At 46.5% G+C, this 19,952-nt stretch overlaps 1 protein-coding gene across 13 annotated transcripts in view; it reads left to right on the forward strand.

Moving 5' to 3' along the window:
• The window catches only part of SMARCA4 (SWI/SNF related, matrix associated, actin dependent regulator of chromatin, subfamily a, member 4), a 114,474-nt gene that overhangs the window by 43,103 nt on the left and 51,419 nt on the right, over positions 1–19,952 (forward strand). For all 13 annotated transcript variants that reach the window (XM_053583220.1, XM_053583228.1, XM_053583219.1 and 10 more), the window contains exons 12-19: positions 32–162; positions 337–394; positions 8,870–8,991; positions 11,048–11,198; positions 13,574–13,737; positions 16,062–16,128; positions 17,264–17,374; positions 19,120–19,362. In XM_053583220.1, the coding sequence (XP_053439195.1) occupies positions 32–162; positions 337–394; positions 8,870–8,991; positions 11,048–11,198; positions 13,574–13,737; positions 16,062–16,128; positions 17,264–17,374; positions 19,120–19,362 (1,047 nt within the window). The remainder of the gene's footprint in view (positions 1–31; positions 163–336; positions 395–8,869; positions 8,992–11,047; positions 11,199–13,573; positions 13,738–16,061; positions 16,129–17,263; positions 17,375–19,119; positions 19,363–19,952) is intronic.

Raw genomic sequence — 19,952 nt, forward strand, 5'->3', positions numbered from 1 at the left:
AACCTCAAGTCACATGGGTGACTTTTTGCAGCCTCTGGATGAGACCAGCCAGATGAGCGACCTCCCTGTGAAGGTGATCCACGTGGAGAGTGGCAAGATCCTCACAGGCACAGATGCCCCAAAGGCAGGGCAGCTGGAGGCTTGGCTCGAGATGAACCCGGGGTGAGTTGGGCCTCGTGCAGATGCAGCTGGGATCTTGAGTCGGCAGTGGGCCTTTTCCTGGGTTGGCAACTGGGCGTGATTTTGCTTGCATTGGATTTCAGGCTGGTTTGCTAGGGAAAGGGAGTCTTGCTGATTCTGAGCACATTTATTTTAAACTCCTAATATTTTTTCTAGGTATGAAGTTGCACCAAGATCTGATAGTGAAGAAAGTGATTCAGAAGAAGAGGAAGAGGTAAGTCTGATTCCTGGCTTTCAAGGCCTCAAAGCTCAGGAGCAGCGATTCCTACCCCCATGTATCTTTCACCTTGTGCTCTCGCTGCATCTCCTGTAGGGAACGGGGCAGCGAAGTCCCCAGGCCTGGCTGAAGTCAGTTCTAACAGTCTAATGATGCTAGGATTATAGGCCTGAGCCATTGCAACTAGCCCATATTTGGATTTCTTTCTTTATTTTATTTTTTTGAGACACAGTCTCAAGCTGTCACCCTGGATGGAGTGCTGTGTCATCATAGCTCACAGCAACCTCCAACTCTTGGACTCAAGTGATCTTCTTGCCTCAGTTTTTCTATTTTTGATAGAGATGGCATCTTGCTTTTTGCTCAGGCTGGTCTTGAACCGGTGAGCTCAAGCTGTCTACCTGCCTTGGCCTCCCAGAGTGCTAGGATAACAGGCATGAGCCACTGTGTCCGCTTTTTTTTTGAGACAGAATCTCACTATATTGTCCTCAGTAGAGTGCCATGGCATCACAGATCACAGCAACCTAAAACTCTTGGGCTTAAGCGATTCTCTTGCCTCAGCCTCCGAAATAGCTGGGACTACAGGCACCTGCCACAATGCCTGGCTATTTTTTTTTTTTTAAGAGACAGAGTCTCACTTTGTCGCCCTTGGTAGAGTGCTGTGACATCACAGCTCACAGCAACCTCCAACTCTTGGGCTTAGACAATTCTCTTCCCTCAGCCTCCAGAGTAGCTGGGAGTATAGGCGCCTGCCACAGTGCCCAGTTATTTTTGATGTTGTTGTTGTTGCAGTTTGGCCGGGGTGGTTCAAATACACCACCCTCTGTATATTGGGCCGGCGCCCTACTCACTGAGTCGCAGGTGCTGCCCCCTACCTATTTTTTTGTTGCAGTTGTCATGGTTGTTTAGCAGGCCAGGGCTGGGTTCAAACCTGCCAGCCCCGGTGTATGTGGCTGGCACTGTAACCACTGCGCTATGGGCACTGAGCCCCCATATTTGGATTTAAAAAAAATTTTTTTTAATTTATTATAATTTTTTAGAGATAAGGTTTTACTCTTTGGCCAGGCTGGAGTGTGTGGTAGCACGATCATTCCTTACTATAACCTCAAACTCCTGGAGATCAAGTGATCCCAGGTACATTAGCTGGGACTATAGAAATATATCACCATTCCTTGCAAATTTTTTTTTTTTTAAGAGACAGGGTCTCACTTTGTTGCCCTTGGTAGAGTGCCATGGCATCACAGCTCATAGCAACCTCCAACTCTTGGGCTTAGGCGATTCTCTTGCCTCAGCCTCCCAAGTAGCTGGGACTATAGGTGTCCACCACAGTGCCCGGCTATTTTGTTGTTGTTGTTGCAGATTGGCTGGGGCCAGATTCGAACCTGCCACCCTGGTATGTGGGGCTGGTACCCTATTCACTGAGCCACAGGCACCGCACCATCCTTCCTAATTTTTTAAAAAAAAATTAAGTAAAGATGAGATCTCTCTATATTGTCCAGGTTAGAACTTTTGGATGTTAAATCAGTCTTGCATTTTTAGTATGTAATGGTATATAATCTTACATATTACAGTGTTGGTAATTTTTTATTGAGGACTTTGGGTGTAAATAATTTTGAGGAGCATTGGTCTACAGTTTTCTTTTCTCATGATGTCTTTTTCTGGCTTTGGTATTATGTTAGTATTTGGCCTCATTAAATGGGATAGGAAATGGCTCTACCTCCTCTTGTCTGGAAGAGTTTGTAAGGAATTGTATTATTCTTTAAATAATTGATAGAGGCCAGGTGTAGTGGCTCATACCTATAATCCTAGCACTCTGGGAGGCGGAGGTGGGTGGATTGCTTGAGCTCAGGAGTTTGAGACCAGCATGAGCAAAAGCGAGACCCCATCTCTACTAAAAATAGAAAAACCACCTGGGCGTTGTGGTAGGCTCCTGTAGTCCCAGCTACTTGGGAACCTGAGACAAGAGGATTGCTTGAGCCCAGGAGTTTGAGGTTGCTATGAGCTATGATGCCAGAGTGCTCTACTGAGGGTTACATAGTAAGACTCTGTCTCCCCCACATAATAAATAAATAAATAAAGGCCAGCGTATGGTGGCTCACAACTGAGGCAGGTGGATTGCTTGAGCTCACAGTTTCAAGACCAGCCTGAGCCGCGACTGAGACACCCCCCCCACACCACCCCCCAATCTCTAAAAATAGCTGGGTGTTGTGGTGGGTGCTTGTAGTCTCAGCTACTTGGGAGACTGAGGCAAGAGGATCACTTGAGCTCAAGAGTTTAAGATTGCTGTGAGCTATGATGTTACAGTACTCTTCAGAGGGCGACAGACTCTGCCTCAAAAAAAAAAAAAAGAAAGAAAGAAAGTAGAATTTACCAGTGAAGTCATTTGGACTCCGTCTTTTCATTGCAGTAAAATTTTTAATGCCAAATTCTATTTGTTAGAGAGTCTATTTAGATTTTCTATTTCTTTTTGAGTCAAGTTTTTACAATTTTTGCAATTTTTGTCTTTCTAGGAATATGTACATTTCATTTCAGTTACATTGTTTTATTTTATTTATTCAGAAATCCCTTTTTTCTCTTGTGATTCTTTTTTTTTTTTTTAGACAGAGTCTCAGTATGTCGCTCTTGGTGTCAAGCTCACAGCAACCTCAAACTCTTGGGCTCAAGTGATTCTCTTGCCTCAGTCCAAGTAGCTGGGACCACAGGTCCCACAGCGCCTGGCTATGTGATTTTTTTCTTTCTTTTCTTTTTCTTTCTTTTTTTTTTTTTGAGACAGAACCTCAAGCTGTCACCCTGGGTAGAGTGCCACGGCATCACAGCTCACAGCAACCTCTAACTCCTGGGCTCAAGCGATTCTCCTGCCTCCACCTCCCAAGTAGCTGGGACTATAGGCGCCCACCACAACGCCCAGCTATTTTTTGGTTGCAGCTGTCATTTTGTTTGGCAGCCCAGGCTGGATTCGATCCCACCAGCTTAGGTGTATATGGCTGGCACCTTAGCAGCTTGAGCCACAAGCACCGAGCCGCGATTCTCTTTTAAAATCACAGATAATTCACAAGTATGTTGTTTAATTTGAAGCATTTTGGGATTGCCCAGAATTTTTCCTTCTCCTGATGTAAAATTCTCTTGAGGAAGTACTCTTTGTATGGTTTTCATTCTTTTAAATTCATTGAGATTTGTTTTATGTACATTTGAAAAGTATGTATTTTCCATTCTTTTTTTTTTTTTTTTAATAGAGACAGTCTCACTTTATCGCCCTCGATAGAGTGCTGTGGTGTCACACAGCTCACAGCAATGTCAAACTCCTGGGCTTAGGCGATTCTCTTGCCTCAGCCTCCTGAGTAGCTGGGACTACAGACACCTGCCACAACGCCCAGCTATTTTTTTGTTGCAGTTTGGCCAGGGCCAGGTTTGAACCCACCACTCTTGATAGATAGGGCCGGCACCCTACCCACTGAGCCACAGGTGCTGCCCATGTATTTTGCATTCTTTAGGTGAAGTGTTCTTCATATACTTGTTGAATGGGTGGATAGTGATATTCTTGTAATCTATATCCTTGCTGATTTCTGTGTAATCCTATCAAATGGTGAGACTGAGGTTATAAAATCTCCAGCAATTTTTGTTGAAAAACCTATTTCTCTAACTTTTCAGGTTTTGTTTCATATATTTTGATGTGCTGTTCTAGGTGTGTGTACAGTTATGATGGTCATATCATCGTGATATATGTTTAACGTTTTGTTATTAGTAAACATCTGTCTTTGTCTTTTGTGTTATTACATGTGATTTTTGTTTGTTTGTTTTTTTGAGACAAAGTCTCACTATGTCACCCTTGGTAGAGCTGGAGCATCACAGCTCAAAGCAACCTCAGACTCTTGGGGGATCAAGCAATTCTCTTGCCTCAGCCTCCCAAGTATTTGGGACTACAGGCTCCTGCCACAACACCTGACTATTTTTTGTTGTTGTAGTTGTCATTGTTGTTTAGCAGGCCTGGGCTGGATTCGAACCCGCCAGCCCCCGTGTATGTGGCCAGTGCTCTAACCCATGGAGCTACGGGTACCAAGCCTATTGTTAGAGTCTCTTCTACTGATCTATGTATTTCCCATTTCCAGTGTTTATTTCTTCCTTTGGATATAAGATATTATTTGCTATCCTGTCCTTTTACCTTGTAAGACTTTTTTCAGTGTCTTTTTATAAGGTGTACCTGCTGGCAGTAAATTGTCTACATCTGGGAATATATTTTCTTTAGCCTTTGTTGAGGAAGGAAAGTATAGCTGGACAAAGAATTCTTAGTTGGCAGGTGTTTTTTTTTTTTTTTTCTTTTAGCTCTTTGAACTACTTACTGATTTCTTATTTCAGGTGAAAATTTAGTCACTAGTATTATTGTCATTTTCCTCTTTCTCCTCTTTACATTTTTTATTTGTCTTAGGCTTTTATGAATGGTCTCTTTGGATTTATTCTCCTTGTTTGTTCAGCTTCTTCTTCTTTTTTTTTTTTTTTTTTAGAGACAAGAGTGTTACTTTGTCGCCCTCGGTAGGGTGCTATGGCATCACAGCTCACAGCAACCTCCAGCTCTTGGGCTTAGGCGATTCTCTTGCCTCAGCCTCACAAGTAGCTGGGACTACAGGCACCTGCCACAATGCCTGGCTATTTTTTTGTTGTTGTTGCAGTTTGGCAGGGGCCAGGTTTGAACCTGCTACCCTTGGTATATGGGGCCAGCGCCCTACTCACTGAGCCACAGATGCCACCCATTCAGCTTCTTTTATGACCATTTTTGTATTTTTCTTTTTCTTTCTTTTTTTTTTAGAGACAGAGTCTCACTTTATCACCCTCGGTAGAGTGCTATGGCATCACAGCTCACAGCAACCTCCAACTCCTGGGCTTAGGCGATTCTCTTGCCTCAGCCTCCCAAGTAGCGGGGACTACATGCGCTTGCCACAGCGCCCAGCTATTTTTGTGTTGCAGTTTCACTGGGGCCGGGTTTGAACCTTCCACCCTTGGTATGTGCCACAGGTGCCACCTTGGTTTTGTGTTTTTCATCACATTTCGGAAGTTTATAAATTTCTTTCTGATAACTGAAATTCTGTATTTGTTGATTCATTGTACTTAAATCTAATTTCCTTTAGTTCTATGAACATATTATAATGTCTCTGAACATATTTGTATGTATGCTAATTCCAACATCTGAGAACAGGGATAGTAAATTCATTTATTTTTTCCTGGATATGTATCAGTGTTTTATACTCCCGTTTTTTGTTCGTCTTTTAATGTTTAGCTGAAGCCTGCCTTAGCCACTCTGGATTCTGACTTCCATCCCTGGGGTTGTGGTAGTATCTTGTTTTTAGCCCATTTAGTATCTTCCCTAGGTTAAATCTTTGAAATCTGCTTCCCTTGCAGTCTGTGTTACCTCTGTTGTCTGCTGAGTATGTTTAGTTTTTGATTTTATTTTATCGTTTTAAGTTTTGGTCCTAGTTCTCAGGAGTGGGATGGGGGGCATTTTTTCATAACTTAATGGTCATCCAGCAATTGGGCAGGTTGTGCTTTAGACACCTTGAGCCAGTCAGCCTTCTGTTTCCTACTAGTAGATCAGTGTGCATAGGGGAGCACATTCTAAGCACAGATCATTGTCAAGTTCTCTCTGATTTCTGTTTTCTTGTAGACCAGGGGTGGGGAACTTGCAGCCGTGGGACCACATGTGGCCTTATGGATCATTAAGTATGGCCTTTTTACTGAATCCAAATTTCACAGAACAAATCCTTTTATTTTTATTTATTTATTTATTTTTGTAGAGACAGAGTCTCACTTTGTTACCCTAGGTAGAGTGCCATGGCATCACACAGCTCACAGCAAGCTCCAGCTCTTGAGCTTAGGCAATTCTCTTGCCTCAGCCTCCTGAGTAGCTGGGCCTAAAGGCACCTGCCACAGCACCCAGCCATTTTTTTGTTGCAGTTTGGCCGGGGCCGTGTTCGAACCCACCACCATTGGTATATGGGACCGGTGCCCTACCCACTGAGCCACAGGCGCCACCCAACAAATCCTTTTAATAAGGGCCCCATATTTGGGCCCTCTGGCATCTCCTCTGCAACCTCAGCCAGTAATACGAGGTTTGACAATTAAGTTTGCAAACTCATCCCAGAAAAGTGCTACATGCCTCATTGCTGAATATTGCTATGGTCGCCAAATAGCCAAGGGGAGTACTTCAAAGGTGACCAAAGTGATATTCAGCAATGAGACATGTAGAACTTTTTCTAGGATGAGTTCCTCTACCATGGCTGAGATCCTCACCTCCACAAATAGCACTGCTGAGCATAGGCATTACTCACTGCTACAGTGACTAAGTCCCCCCATTCTTTCCACCTCACTCCAAGGCCTCGTGGCCTGCTGACTCTGCCAGGATATTCATGTTGACTGAGCCAGGAGGCAAGAGAGATAAAAGTGTCCTCAAGTGAAAGCATTATATAAACTCCCGCTTTTCTTACCCAAAGTTCAGCATTTTTCAGCATTTAATGCTTTTCAGACTGTAGTATACCTTTGGTCAACTTGAAGAGTTCTGAAATGATTACTTTTGCTAGTTATATTCACCTTTATTATAGCCTTTTGGGGAGAGAATTTGCTGACCACTTAGATTTAGCCAGAACTCCCACCCTATTTTAATCCCACAGTAAGTCTGTATCTGCTGATTTTTTGCCTACACCGTTGGTGATATTATCACCTGTTTATTCCTAGTGATCTATGTAAATCATTTTTCATGACCCAAGGGAAATACTAATGGATTTGGATTGGAGTTATTTAACAGATTCATTATAGATACTTTTTTTTTTTTCTTGAGAGAGAGTTTCACTATGTCACCCTTGGTAGAGTGCCGTGGTGTCACAGCTAAAAGTAACCTCAAACTCTTGGGCTTAAGTGATTCTCCTGCCTCATTCTCCCAAGTAGCTGGAACTACAGGCACCCACCACAATGCTCAGCTGTTTTTTATTTTTGTTGTTGTTCTAGTTGTCATTGTTTAGCAGGCCCAGGCCAGGTTCAAACCCGCCAGCCCCAGTGCATGTGGCCGCTGCCCTAACCACTGAGCTATGGGTGCTGAGCCATAGATACTTTTTTTTTTTTTTTTCTGAGACAAGAGTCTCAAGCTGTTGCCCTGGCTAGAGTGCTATGGCATCACAGCTCACAGCAACCTCAAAACTCTTGGGCTTAACTGATTCTCTTGCCTCAGCTTCCCAAGTAGGTGGGACTGTAGGCACCTGTCACAACACCTGGCTTTTTTTTTTTTTTTTTGGTCATAGTTGTTGTTTGGCAGGCCCGGACTGGATTCGAACCTGCCAGCTCCAGTGTGTGTGGCTGGCACCCTAGCCACTGAGCTACAGGCGCTGAGCCCATAGATACTTTTTAAAAACTTAGTAGCAGTTGCATTACAGATGAAGAAAATAATCCGCATACATAGGAATAAAAAAAAATGGGGCGGCGCCTGTGGCTCAGTGAGTAGGGCGCCGGCCCCATATGCCGAGGGTGGCGGGTTCAAACTCAGCCCTGGCCAAACAAAAAAATAGCCAGGCGTTGTGGCGGGCGCCTGTAGTCCCAGCTGCTCGGGAGGCTGAGGCAAGAGAATCGCGTAAGCTCAAGAGTTAGAGGTTGCTGTGAGCCGTGTGACGCCACAGCACTCTACCCGAGGGCTATACAGTGAGACTCTGTCTCTACAAAAAAAAAAAAAAGGAATAAAAAAAATGAGATAATATTGGGAAATGTATTCACGTGTATTTTATTAATGTCTTGCAAAATCTCATTATCATCTTCTCAGTAAATGCTTAAAAGCCCTTTAATAAAACAGCCCTCATACTTAATTCACAAATTTGTGGAAAACTTTCAATGAACAGTAAGATGCCTGTTATTAGATGTATTTTAGATTTTTGAGCCATGTCAGTAAAACTGTTTAGTCTTGAAAGCTGGCAATAAAATGCTTTATACGTAGGAAATCCAAGAAAATCAACTGAACAGTGACTTTGCTATGTTAAGCAAAGAATAAATGTGTGATGTCTGTTGTATAATGAGGATGGGGTGATTATGTGTCTATTTCTAATAGCAAAAGAAGCGCAAAATATTCTGAGATATCCTTAAAAGTGTCTGGAATCTGTGCTAGACAAACTAAAAATAACGTACTCAGGAATTAAAACGAAAATGTAGCTGGGAACAGTGGTAAGTGCCTGTAGTCCCAAGTTGAGAAGCCGAGGTAGAAGGATCCCTTGCGTCCAGGTGTTTGAGTCTAGTCTGGGCAATGTCACAAGACCCTGTCTTCCTGTCTCTTAAAAACACATTTTTATTTAAAAAAATAAGTAAATATGAGACATCACATGTTTCCAGACAAAAAGGGGAGTGAGAGTTATAAGAACATCACCTGCTTCTAAAATTATGTTCTCTCCTGAGGAGCCCAGTGCCCCTTCTCTGTGGTTAGAATTGAGGTAATTTGGATTTGTCTCTTGGTAGGAGGAGGAGGAAGAGCAGCCTCAGCCAGCTCAGCCTCCCACCCTGCCTGTGGAGGAGAAGAAGAAGATTCCAGATCCAGATAGTGACGACGTCTCTGAGGTGGACGCAAGGCATATCATTGAGTAAGAGTTCCCAACATGCCCTCCTCTGCCATCCTCCTATGAGGAGGCCCTGGGAGAGTGACCAGAAGGCTGGACTGTGCCTAGATGGCATTCACCACTGTCTCCCCAATAGCCACTATGGGATCACACACAAACCAATTTTATTTGTGTCACATTTCATTTACCTTTTTTTTTTTGAGACAGAGTCACCCTCAGTAGAGTGCTGTGGCATTACAGCTCACAGCAACCTCCAGCTCTTGGGCTAGGTGATTCTCTTTCCTCAGCCTCCTGAGTAGCTGGGATTGCCACAATGCCTGGCTATTTTTGTTGCAGTTGCCACTGCTGTTTTAGCTGGCCGGGGCCGGGTTCGAACCCGTCACCCTCCGTATATGGGGCCAGTGCCCTACCCAGTGAGCCACAGGCGCCACCCAACATTTCATTTACTTTTATAGGCATTTAATATAGGCAGTGCACTCCCATGGCTCATCAAAGACTTATAGGGTACACTTCAGCGTACGGTATAAAAAACTTTCCTTGCCTTTCTCCTTGTACCCCAGCTCCCTGCTCTGTACCTTGTTTCTCCCTGGAGGAAACTCTCCAGCATCATGTGTTGTCTTCCAGAGATATTCTCTAACAAACAAAATATATATATTTTTCCTGTTTGCACGCATACATCTGGGGCATACTGTTGTGTATCTTGCATTTTCTTATTTTTGAGACAGAGTCCCACTCTGTCACCCTGGGTAGAGTGATACGGTGTTATAGCACACAGCAACCTCAAACTCTTGGGCTTACGAGATCCTCTTGCCTCAGTCTCCCAAGTAGCTGGGACCATAGATGCCTGCCACCATGCCTGGCTATTTTTTCTATTTTTACTAGAGATGTGGTCTTGCTCTTGCTTATGCTGGTCTCAGACTCCTGAGTTCAAGCAGTCCACCTGCCTCAGCATCCCAGAGTGCTAGGATTATAGGTGTGAGCCACTGTGCCTGGCCCATCTTGCTATTTTCATTGAACTGTCTCTTAGAGGCAATCTGATCCTGTGTCTATACACAGAGAACATCCTCACTGTGCCCCCCAGGTGTCAGCATTGTCTTGACTTTATATTTTATGTTCTCCTTTACATCTAGCCTATCTCTTAATGGGCATTTAGGTTATTTCTTATCTTGATCTTATAAATCTGTTACAATTAACACACAAATTGCAGCATTGCTAGTGGGTAAGGAATTAAAGGGTATTGTTCGAAAGATAGAGATGACTGAGGGTTTTACATGTCCTTTAGATATGTAAACAGCCAAAAATAGGATGTGTTGAAATCAATAGAAGAAACACACAAGGGGAAAAAGCCCCACTAAGCTGAGGAAACACAGAGCCTACTGTGAACAATTTATGATAACATACAAAAAGCAGCTGGACACAGTGGCTCACCTTTGTGGAAGGTTGAGGCAAGGAGGATTGCTTGAGGCCAGGAATTAGACACCAGCCAACACAGCATAGCAAGACCCCATTGCTACAAAAAACTTTAGAAATTACTTAGGCAGTATGTGCACCTGGAGTCTCATTTACTCAGGAGTCAGAGACATGAGGTACACTTGAGGCTACCAGTTCAGCATTGCAGTGAGCTCTAATGACACCACTGTACTCTAGCCGGGAGGGAGAATATCTCTTTAAACAAACAAACGGAAAGCAAGTGTAAGATAAATGAAAGAAATTAGATCATACGTACTAAGGTCTCTTTTTAAAGGAAAGTTGGCACTAGGTCACAAGTCACTAAAGTATAAGTGTGGTTTTGTGTGAAGGTGCTCAGGTGCGTTTATTCTCCCTTTAGGCTCATGAACTCTTAGTAGAAAGGGTGGGTCATTTCATCCTCTGGCTAGAAGCAGTGTCTCTTTATATGCTGTGACAAATGACGGCATTCCTGTTGTGTGGCCTCAGACTGTCTGGCTGCGCTTCTGGGGATGTTACAGTTCTGGCCACAGGTCACTAGACAGAAAGGGTTTCTCCATAGAGCTTGTGTCAGGAGCATGTTGTCACAAACAGGAATGTGTGTCCTCACCTGGTGCTTCCATCTTACTCTCAGGAATGCCAAGCAAGATGTTGATGACGAGTATGGTGTGTCCCAGGCCCTTGCGCGTGGCCTTCAGTCATACTACGCTGTGGCCCATGCTGTCACTGAGAGAGTAGACAAGCAGTCGGCGCTTATGGTCAACGGTGTCCTTAAACAGTACCAGGTGAGGCAGGGGGCGGTGGGGAGGCCAGTGCTGCATGGAAGCCTTGATGAAGTTGTTGCCAGGTTTGTGGGGTAGTGGGAAGCAGTGAACTTTGGCAAACCTGAATTCACATTCTACTCTTTGTCTTTGGACAACTTGCTCTTCACCTCTCAGCCTCAATTTCCTCATCTTTAAAGTGGAGACATGATCTGGCAGGTTCACTGCCAGAGGAGTGAAGTTGCAGTTGTGCACTGTGAGACAGGGAGGTTGGAAACTGGTGACAGGTTCTTCATGAGGGTGAGGTGATGATGGCTTTGAAGTTCTTCACAGAGCCTGGCTTGGAAGAGTCATGAAATACAGCTACTTACAAGAGAAGTTCCTTTGTTCTGTGGCCCCACATCCCGACCTCATCTATAAGTTCCCAGAAGGCAAGTGGTATAACTCTAACCAAAGAACATGATGCCTTGATTTCTACTGGGTTGTGACCCGTTTCCCTTCCTATCTTTTTTTTTTTTTTTTTTTTTGAGACATAGTCTCACTGTGTCGCCCTTGGTAGAGTGCCGTGGTGTCACAGCTCATAGCTGCCTCAAACTCTTGGGCTTAAGCGATTCTCTTTCCTCAGCCTCCCAAGTAGCTGGGAGTAGTACTGGCACCCACCACAATGCCTGTTTATTTTTTCTTTTTGTTGCAGTTGTCATTGTTGTTTTAGAAGGCTGGGCTCGAACCCACCTACCTCCATGTATGTGGCCTGCGCCCTACCCACTGAGCTATGAGTGCCGCCTTCCCTTTTTTTTTTTGAGACAGAGTCTCATTATGTCACCCTCGGTAGAGTGCTGTGGCATCACAGCTCACAGCAACTTCAAACTCTTGGGCTTAAGCAATTCTCTTGCTTCAGCCTCCCAAGTAGCTGGGACTATAGGCGCCCACCACAGTGCCCGGCTATTTCCTGTTGCAATTGTCATTGTTGTTTAGCAGGCCTAGGGTGGGTTTGAACCTGCCAACCTCGGTGCATGTGGCTGGTGCCACTGTGCTATGGGCACCAAGCCTTCCCTTCCTTTCTTAATTAAACTCTCAAAACTTCTATGTCAGTATCAGTTTCTAAGTAGGCAAATTCTGTGGCCAGTGGAACCTCCCAAAGGTCAGTGTAATGAAAAGAATTAGAACTTGGCCATTATTTCCTTAGTCTTTTTATTTTTTTGGCACTAAGTCAAGTTCTTTACTTCCCAGAAGTGATGGCTAAAGGGAGAAAGAAAGAGGAGGGTGAGAAGAGGAAGACAGAAAACCAGAGGGAGGAAGGAGATGGGAAGAGAGGGGACAGTAAACCACCGTTCTATTAAGTCTCATGAGGCAAGTGCTCAAGGTAAAAAAAAGAGTCCTGGAGAATCGGCTGCAGCTGCAGGAAGCATCTCAGTTTCCTTCTGCGTTTAAGTCCTGGGGGAAGGCTGCCACCGCTGCTGCTGCTGCATTAAATAGATAATGTACATCGACTTCCTTAGTCTTTTATGAAAATTTCCAAATTTTCCTTTATAACATTGCATTCAATTTGAAAGCCATCTTTTCTTTACTGCCTTTATTTCAAAAAGCTCCCAACCTTTGGAAAGCCCTCCCTTAATCATGATATGATTTTTTGGCAGTGGATTGATCACTGAGTAGCCCTAATGGTCTCCTAAACCCAAGTGTCTCATGGTGTGTGCAGGTTTCTCCGAGTGTGTAGGTTTGAGTCTGCCAGTGACAGGATGCCACAAGTTCAACATTGCTGTGAGCTGTGATGACACCACTGTACTCTAGCCTGGGCCACAGAGGGAGACCCTCTTTAAAAAAACAAACAGAAAGTAAGCACAATAACAAATATTATTAAAACAAAATAATAAAAATTAACTGTTCAAGGTGGCGCCTGTGGCTCAGTGAGTAGGGCGTCGGCCCCATAAACCGAGGGTGGCAGGTTTGATCCCGGCCAAACTGCAACAAAAAAATAGACGGGTGTTGTGGCAGGCTCCTATAGTCCCAGCTACTCGAGAGGCTGAGGCAAGAGAATTGCCAAAGCCCAAGAGCTGGAGATTGTGGTGAGCTGTGATGCCACGGCACTCTACCGAGGGTGACAAAGTAAGACTCTGTCTCTTAAAAAAAATTAACTGTTCAAATGCACACCAATGATATTTTATATACAGACATAATCACAGCCACTCTGTGATATCTCAGACATTATTGCTAAGGATGAGGCTACATCAAAAAGGATCAGGTTGGTTCAGAGCCATATACTTAGTAATGGTGGCCTCCTATGGGATATGGCTTAGACACAACTTGTGCCTAACTGTGACTGAATCTCTGAAGCACAAAGAAGGCTGTTGAGTCCAGCCTGGACTTCAGTCCTGGCATGGCCGCTTGTGTCCTTGCAGATCAAAGGCTTGGAGTGGCTGGTGTCCCTGTACAACAACAACCTAAATGGCATCCTGGCAGATGAGATGGGCCTGGGTAAGACTATCCAGACCATCGCACTCATCACGTACCTCATGGAGCACAAGCGCATCAACGGGCCTTTTCTTATCATCGTACCTCTCTCGTGAGTGCACACACCTCCAGGGGTTGGGGTTTCTTGTAGGAAGGCCCTGCTGCCTGGCTCCAGCAATGCCACAGACCTCACCCAGATCTTTATCTTAATTTGCAGTTCAGTACTATGTTTTGGTAGCTTAAACAAATGGTCCCCAACCTTTTTGGCACCAGGGACTGTTTTCATGGAAGAATTTTTTTCAGAAACCAGGAGGGGAGACTGAGGATGGTTTCAGGATGATTCAAACACATAGATCTCCACCGCAGATCATGAGATTCTCGTTAGGAGCGCACAACCTCGACCTCTCATGTGTGCACTGTACAGTAGGGTTTGCATTCCTATGGGCATCTAATGCCCTGTCCATCTGACAGCAGAAGGAGCTCAGGCAGTGATTCGATCCATGAGGAGTGGCTATAAATACAGATGAGGCTTTGCTTGCTCACCTGCTTCTCATCAGGCCATGGGCTGATATCAGGGTCGGGGACCTCAGACTTAAACAACACAAGTTTATTTTCCTGGAGGCCAGAAGTCTGAGATCAAGGTTCTGAGGCTTCTCTCATTGGCTTGCAAATGGCTACCTTCTGCCTGTGTCCTCACATGGGATATCCCTCTGTGTGTTTCTGTGCCAGATTGGATCAGAGCCTGTTTGGCCTCATTTTAACTTCATTACCTCTGTAAAGGCCTTGTCTCCAAACGTAGTCATTTTCTGAGATACTGGGTGTTAGAAAGGCAACCCGAGCTTGGGCAGACTGGAAAGGAGCACACAACTTGGCCTGTTGGTCTGCATGTGGCTTCAGCCTAAGGTGTTACAGATTGTTGTTTGGAGTTTTTATTTTATTTTTTTTCCTTGATGTTGTTTTTGTTTTGTGTTTTTGTGTGTGTGTGTGTGACAGAGTCTCACTATTTCCCTGGGTAGAGTGCTGTGGCATCATCACAGCTCATAGCAACCTCAAACTCTTGGGTTCAAGTGATCCTCTTGTCACAGCCTCCCGGTGGCTGGCACTACAGGTGCCTGCAACAACATCTGGCTAAGCAGTTTTTGATGGTTTCAATATGTCATCCCAATTGGGGCTGTTTTCCCAGGATGTCTATGGTGTCTTCATCAAGCCCCACAACCAGCAGAGAGCATATATGGGGAATAGAAACCTCCTAGAAGAGTAGGGAGAGGTTGTTTGAGGCTCCTTAGAGCAAACATTGTTTCTACTCCCTCATGATGCCCTCTGAGGGGCCCTGGAGCTCTTGGGCACAGGCACGGGTGCTCTCAGGTATGGCAGGGTCTGGGCATGCTGGCAGCATCCTGAGGAAACTTAGTCACTACCTCTCAGCTCCTCTGGCCTCTCAGAGCTGCTCTGGGCACCCTCTTCCTGGCGCTGTACCTACTGCATAAAGGTTTGGCTGCTCCATGGTTTTCCCAGAAGCCCAGGGACTGGTTCTCATTGGTGTAACTCAGGACACATAACCAGCACACAGCCAGTCACTGGCCTGGAGGGTAGTCTGCTCTGACTGGCTTGGCCCAGGAGCATAGCCCTGACTACAGGCGCTGAACCATTTATCTTTTTGTTGTTGCTCAGATCATTCCAGCTTCAGACACTGAACACTCTTTCAGTTGGTTTCTTTGTCCCTTTTACATGTCCTGGTCATCATGGGGGGTTCTGAGGATGTCTTTCCTTTTTGGCATTGAAATGTTCCAGACAAATCTTCTCCATTTCCTGGCCCTGCCCTGGAATCTGCCATTTCTCTGAGGAGTCATGGCTTCCCTGTGATGGTGGTTTTGGAAACCTATATCATATTGTGGACATGCTCTTTGTTTCTGGGTTGTCATTGCTTCTAGGTCCTCTTGGCAGACAGCACTAGGAAATCAGTGTCCCCGTGCTAGCCCTGTGTGCACACTTCTGTCTGTTTGTTCACACTGCCCTGGGCCTATGACCTGGCGCCCTGAGTTTATTAGTGTTTCCCAACAGCAGGCCCACAGCACGTAGTGTGTTCTCGCAGGAGCCTGTTACTCCACAGCAGTGGCAGCAAATTGATCTCTGTGGTCCAGCTGTCTGGCCCTGGCCAGGTTAGTTCCAGGCTTTTCCTATCCCTGTAAAAGCTTTTCTCTATACTCAGTGCCACCCTTCTGTGTCCCTGCTACTCCACTGAGAGCGCCTTTCCCTCTTCCTTGCCCTCTGGCCTGCCCGTGCCCTCTGTGGCGGGGCCTTCCTAAGTCCTTACGGCCCTCCTTTCCTCACTCAGCCACCCTTGGACACATGATCAGTTCCTCTGGCAGCTCTGAGGGCAGCTGTGTGCTTTCACTGGGAAACTGGAACTTGACTCTCATGTTCTTCTCCCTACAGAACACTGTCTAACTGGGCATATGAATTTGACAAGTGGGCCCCTTCTGTGGTGAAGGTGTCCTACAAGGTAAGTCCCAGCCTGAAGAGATTTCCTCTTGTTGTAGCTCATGGCTTGGACAGGGAAGGGATGTGGGAGATACAGGTAGTAGAGAAAGGGAGGTCCACCGCATTCGTATGGTGACGCTCAGGTGTGCGTTTCTCATTTCATACGTACTGGATCATGGCATCACTGCAGGCTTGGGATCACTTATTTATTTGAGGGAGATGAATTCTTGTTTTTGAAAATTAAGAAAGAAATTATTTTATTTGTGTAATAATGGTGACACTAACATGTTCCCAGGAAGATTTCGTTGTTTCCACCTCTATTCCTATATGAGGACTTAATGAGTGTATGCCCAGCTGCTGTGTGACAGGATGCTGGGGTGACTTGGGCCCCAAACCAGGCCTGCTCTGAGTACCTCCTGGAGATGAGTTTTCATTCTTTTCACAAGCGCTGTGTGATATGGGCACTGTCACTGGGTCTATTGTCCTGGTGGGGAAACCGAGGCAGTTTCCCCTGACTGTACCCCTAGCTGCTGACCTTCCAGGTTCAGGTGCTTTACACTTCAGCTCTTTGGTAGGAAGTGGGGTATGGGCAGAGAGGTTGGTGTATCCAGGGGCTGAGTGGCCGATGGGTTAGAGGTACCATGTGGCTCTGCTGGCAGGAGCTTTTGGGCCCAGTGAAGTGCAGTATGTGTGGAACATGGGGCTGGAGAGAGGCCAGTGTATAGGCTGAGATAGGGATTTAGAGCTTAGAAGGGGCAGGGTAGACTTGCTCATTGGGGAGGAGGTCAGAGTGATCATGTGGTCAGTGTGTAGATAGGACCGTAGTCGGGGGAGCCTCGGTTGCCAGTTTGGGAGTTTGAGATGGCGGCCCAGGACAAGGTAAGCTGGTTGGCCACCAGGAATGTGGCAGGTGGTGGTGCAGGCAGCACAGTTCCTAAGGGCCTGGGCTGCCACTGGCCCATGGACCTTCTTCATTCCCTCCGGTTTGTGCTGTGTGTGTCAATGTTAGTATACAGGCCATTGGCTTTAGCCAGCATCTTTTCGTGTCATCTCTGGCAAGGAAGAGTCCTCTTCCCTCATCCCTGGGAAGCTGCAGGGGGTGCCCACACCACCTGGCTGCCAGAGGCTGAGCAGCGTGTATCCTATTTCTCTTGCAGGGCTCCCCAGCAGCAAGACGGGCTTTCGTCCCACAGCTCCGGAGTGGGAAGTTCAATGTTTTGCTGACTACATATGAGTACATCATTAAAGACAAGCACATCCTTGCCAAGGTAGCATGTCCTCACGCAAAACACTCGTACACTGTTGAGTACTGTCACTGCTTGACCACATTTGTCACGAGTGTCATGTTGTCTTTCTTAGTGCCTCCTGCAAATAATTTCCCAGGGGGTCAGCCACATGTGTATAAAGAGACAGCTGCCTTGTGTACCTGGGAAAGAATCAAGTCAGGATAATCTTGGACTTGCCTCACCGTGTCCAGGCTGGCCTTGGGTCATGTCCAGAGGGTGGGACTGTCCACAGAGCATGTGCACTGGCTCCGCCCAGGGCTTCTACCAAAGAACTTGCTACTCACAGTGTGTCCTGACCAGATGGTGTCACCTATCTCTGGACTCCTCTCCTTTTCCTCCCTGGGGGCCATGTCTTCTATATATTGCCCAGGGGCCAAAGTTCAGCATTTGGGCAAGTGACAGGGGTTCTAGCACTCTGACTGAGGTGCTTTGTGGCCTATTGGCCTTGGGCCCTTGAGTTGGAGTGGTCAGTGAGGGCTGAACAGACCTGAAAGCCTCTTTAGGGACGTAACTGTGAAGGCAGCTCCAGCTTGGCCATCAGTGATTGCTGAGAATTACTATATGCCATGACCTGGATATGAACGGGCAAGTCCCTTGCCCACCCAAACGCCTCTTCTTAATCTGAGAGGGGGTAGAAGGTACTCTCTGTCTGGTGGAGTGAATGTTGAATTGTGGAGATTTTGACCCCAGGATGGAAGAGATATTTACTAGTCACCACACCTCCCAATGCATGGTGGCGGTGATAATACTGGGCTTTATATGGGTGCCTTTTGTACTTCCTTGAGCTAACACGTGAGAGGATGAAGCCTGGGGATCCAGGTGTCCTGCCCATAGGCTCCTGCCTTGGGCTGGCACTGTGAGCGCACTTGTTTGGCTTACCCCTTGTGTTGTGGTACAAAGCCAGCCCCACTCAGGCCTGAAAGTGAGACTGAAAACCCTGTGCTTACCTGGTTGTACTGTGTGATGTGGAATGTTCCATGTGGGAGATACCAGCGTGTCCCTTCCCCACCAGCACACCTGGCTCAGACCTCACTGTGTCCCCATGTGGCCTAGGGTATGTGGTGATCATATGGAGACCCAAACTGAAGTTTAAATCTGGGGTTCCCACCTGTAGATGCACTCAGTGACCAGCTGTGTTTGTGTGACATGTGACTAGGGGCCAGCAGACTCTGGGCTCTGGCCCCTGCTCCACACTCAGAATGTACCCGAGCCACTCATCTGCCTTTAGAAACATAGCTTCTCACTGGAAATGTACCTATCACCAACCCAATCCCTTTAAGACCACCCCCCTTCCAGGGGGATGAACTCTCCGGTCGTTGAGATGTGTGTTCTGCCAAAATGTGTTGGGCGTCTTTTTGTGCTGTAGATTAGCATATGGGAATTATTTATTTATTTATTAGTTATTATTTTGTTTTTGTTTATCACTTAGCTGGTTACATACCAAATACGGGAATTTTTTAGAAATTCAACATACTTTACTGCAACTTGCTCTGTTTACCTGACATCATGGACACGTTTTCCCATCTATCTCGACCACGTGCTCTGTACAGGCTGCCTTGTATGTCTCTAACTCTGAGTCAACCTGGTTCAGGGATGATACCAAGCCTGTACTCCCCACTTGAGGCCTTCCTGGCATCTGGGTGCCTAATAAGACATTCTCCATTCACACGGGGGCCGCCCTACTGTCTCCACTCCCTTCCCCTGACCACCCACTGTGGAACCCACAGATTCGTTGGAAGTACATGATTGTGGATGAGGGCCACCGCATGAAGAACCACCACTGCAAGCTGACACAGGTGCTCAACACTCACTATGTGGCCCCCCGCCGCCTGCTGCTGACGGGCACACCCTTACAGAATAAGCTCCCCGAGCTCTGGGCACTGCTCAACTTCCTGCTGCCCACCATCTTCAAGAGCTGCAGCACCTTCGAGCAGTGGTTCAATGCACCCTTTGCCATGACTGGTGAAAAGGTGAGTGTGCCTGCTTGGCCTCTTGGTTGTGGCAGGGCAAGAGGCCATGGACCTCTGAGTGAAACTCTGCTGTGGACAGCAGAGCTATGCCTGTGCTGACAGTTCTGGGCTTAGCTTGCTTTCCCTGGCCAGTGTGCACTGAGTGTCCTCCACAGTGGGCAGGGCCTGTGCCATGTGCCAGGCCACAGTCCACGTGTGCACAGAGCGGGGCAGAGATAGCAGTGGTGACAGGACACTCAGGCTTCCCTGACTCTGTACTCCAGGCACAGAGACGGGACAGCAAGGAATATGGCCCTGAGGTGGTCATGGGACTAGAAGGGTATGGAGAATGCAGTCAGAAGTCTCCAGTGTCCTGTTGGTCCCTTTAAGAAGTTCACATTTCCGGGCAGCACCTGTGGCTCAGCGGGTAGGGCGCCAGCCCCATATGCCGAGGGTGGCGAGTTCAAACCCAGCCCCGGCCAAACTGCAATTAAAAAATAGCCAGGTGTTGTGGTGGGCGCCTGTAGTCCCAGCTACTTGGGAGGCTGAGTCAAGAGAATCGCCTAAGCCCAAGGATTTGGAGCTGTGAGCTGTGTGACGCCATGGCACTC

Source organism: Nycticebus coucang, chromosome 3, assembly GCF_027406575.1.
Source record: "Nycticebus coucang isolate mNycCou1 chromosome 3, mNycCou1.pri, whole genome shotgun sequence".
Classification (NCBI taxonomy): domain Eukaryota; kingdom Metazoa; phylum Chordata; class Mammalia; order Primates; family Lorisidae; genus Nycticebus; species Nycticebus coucang.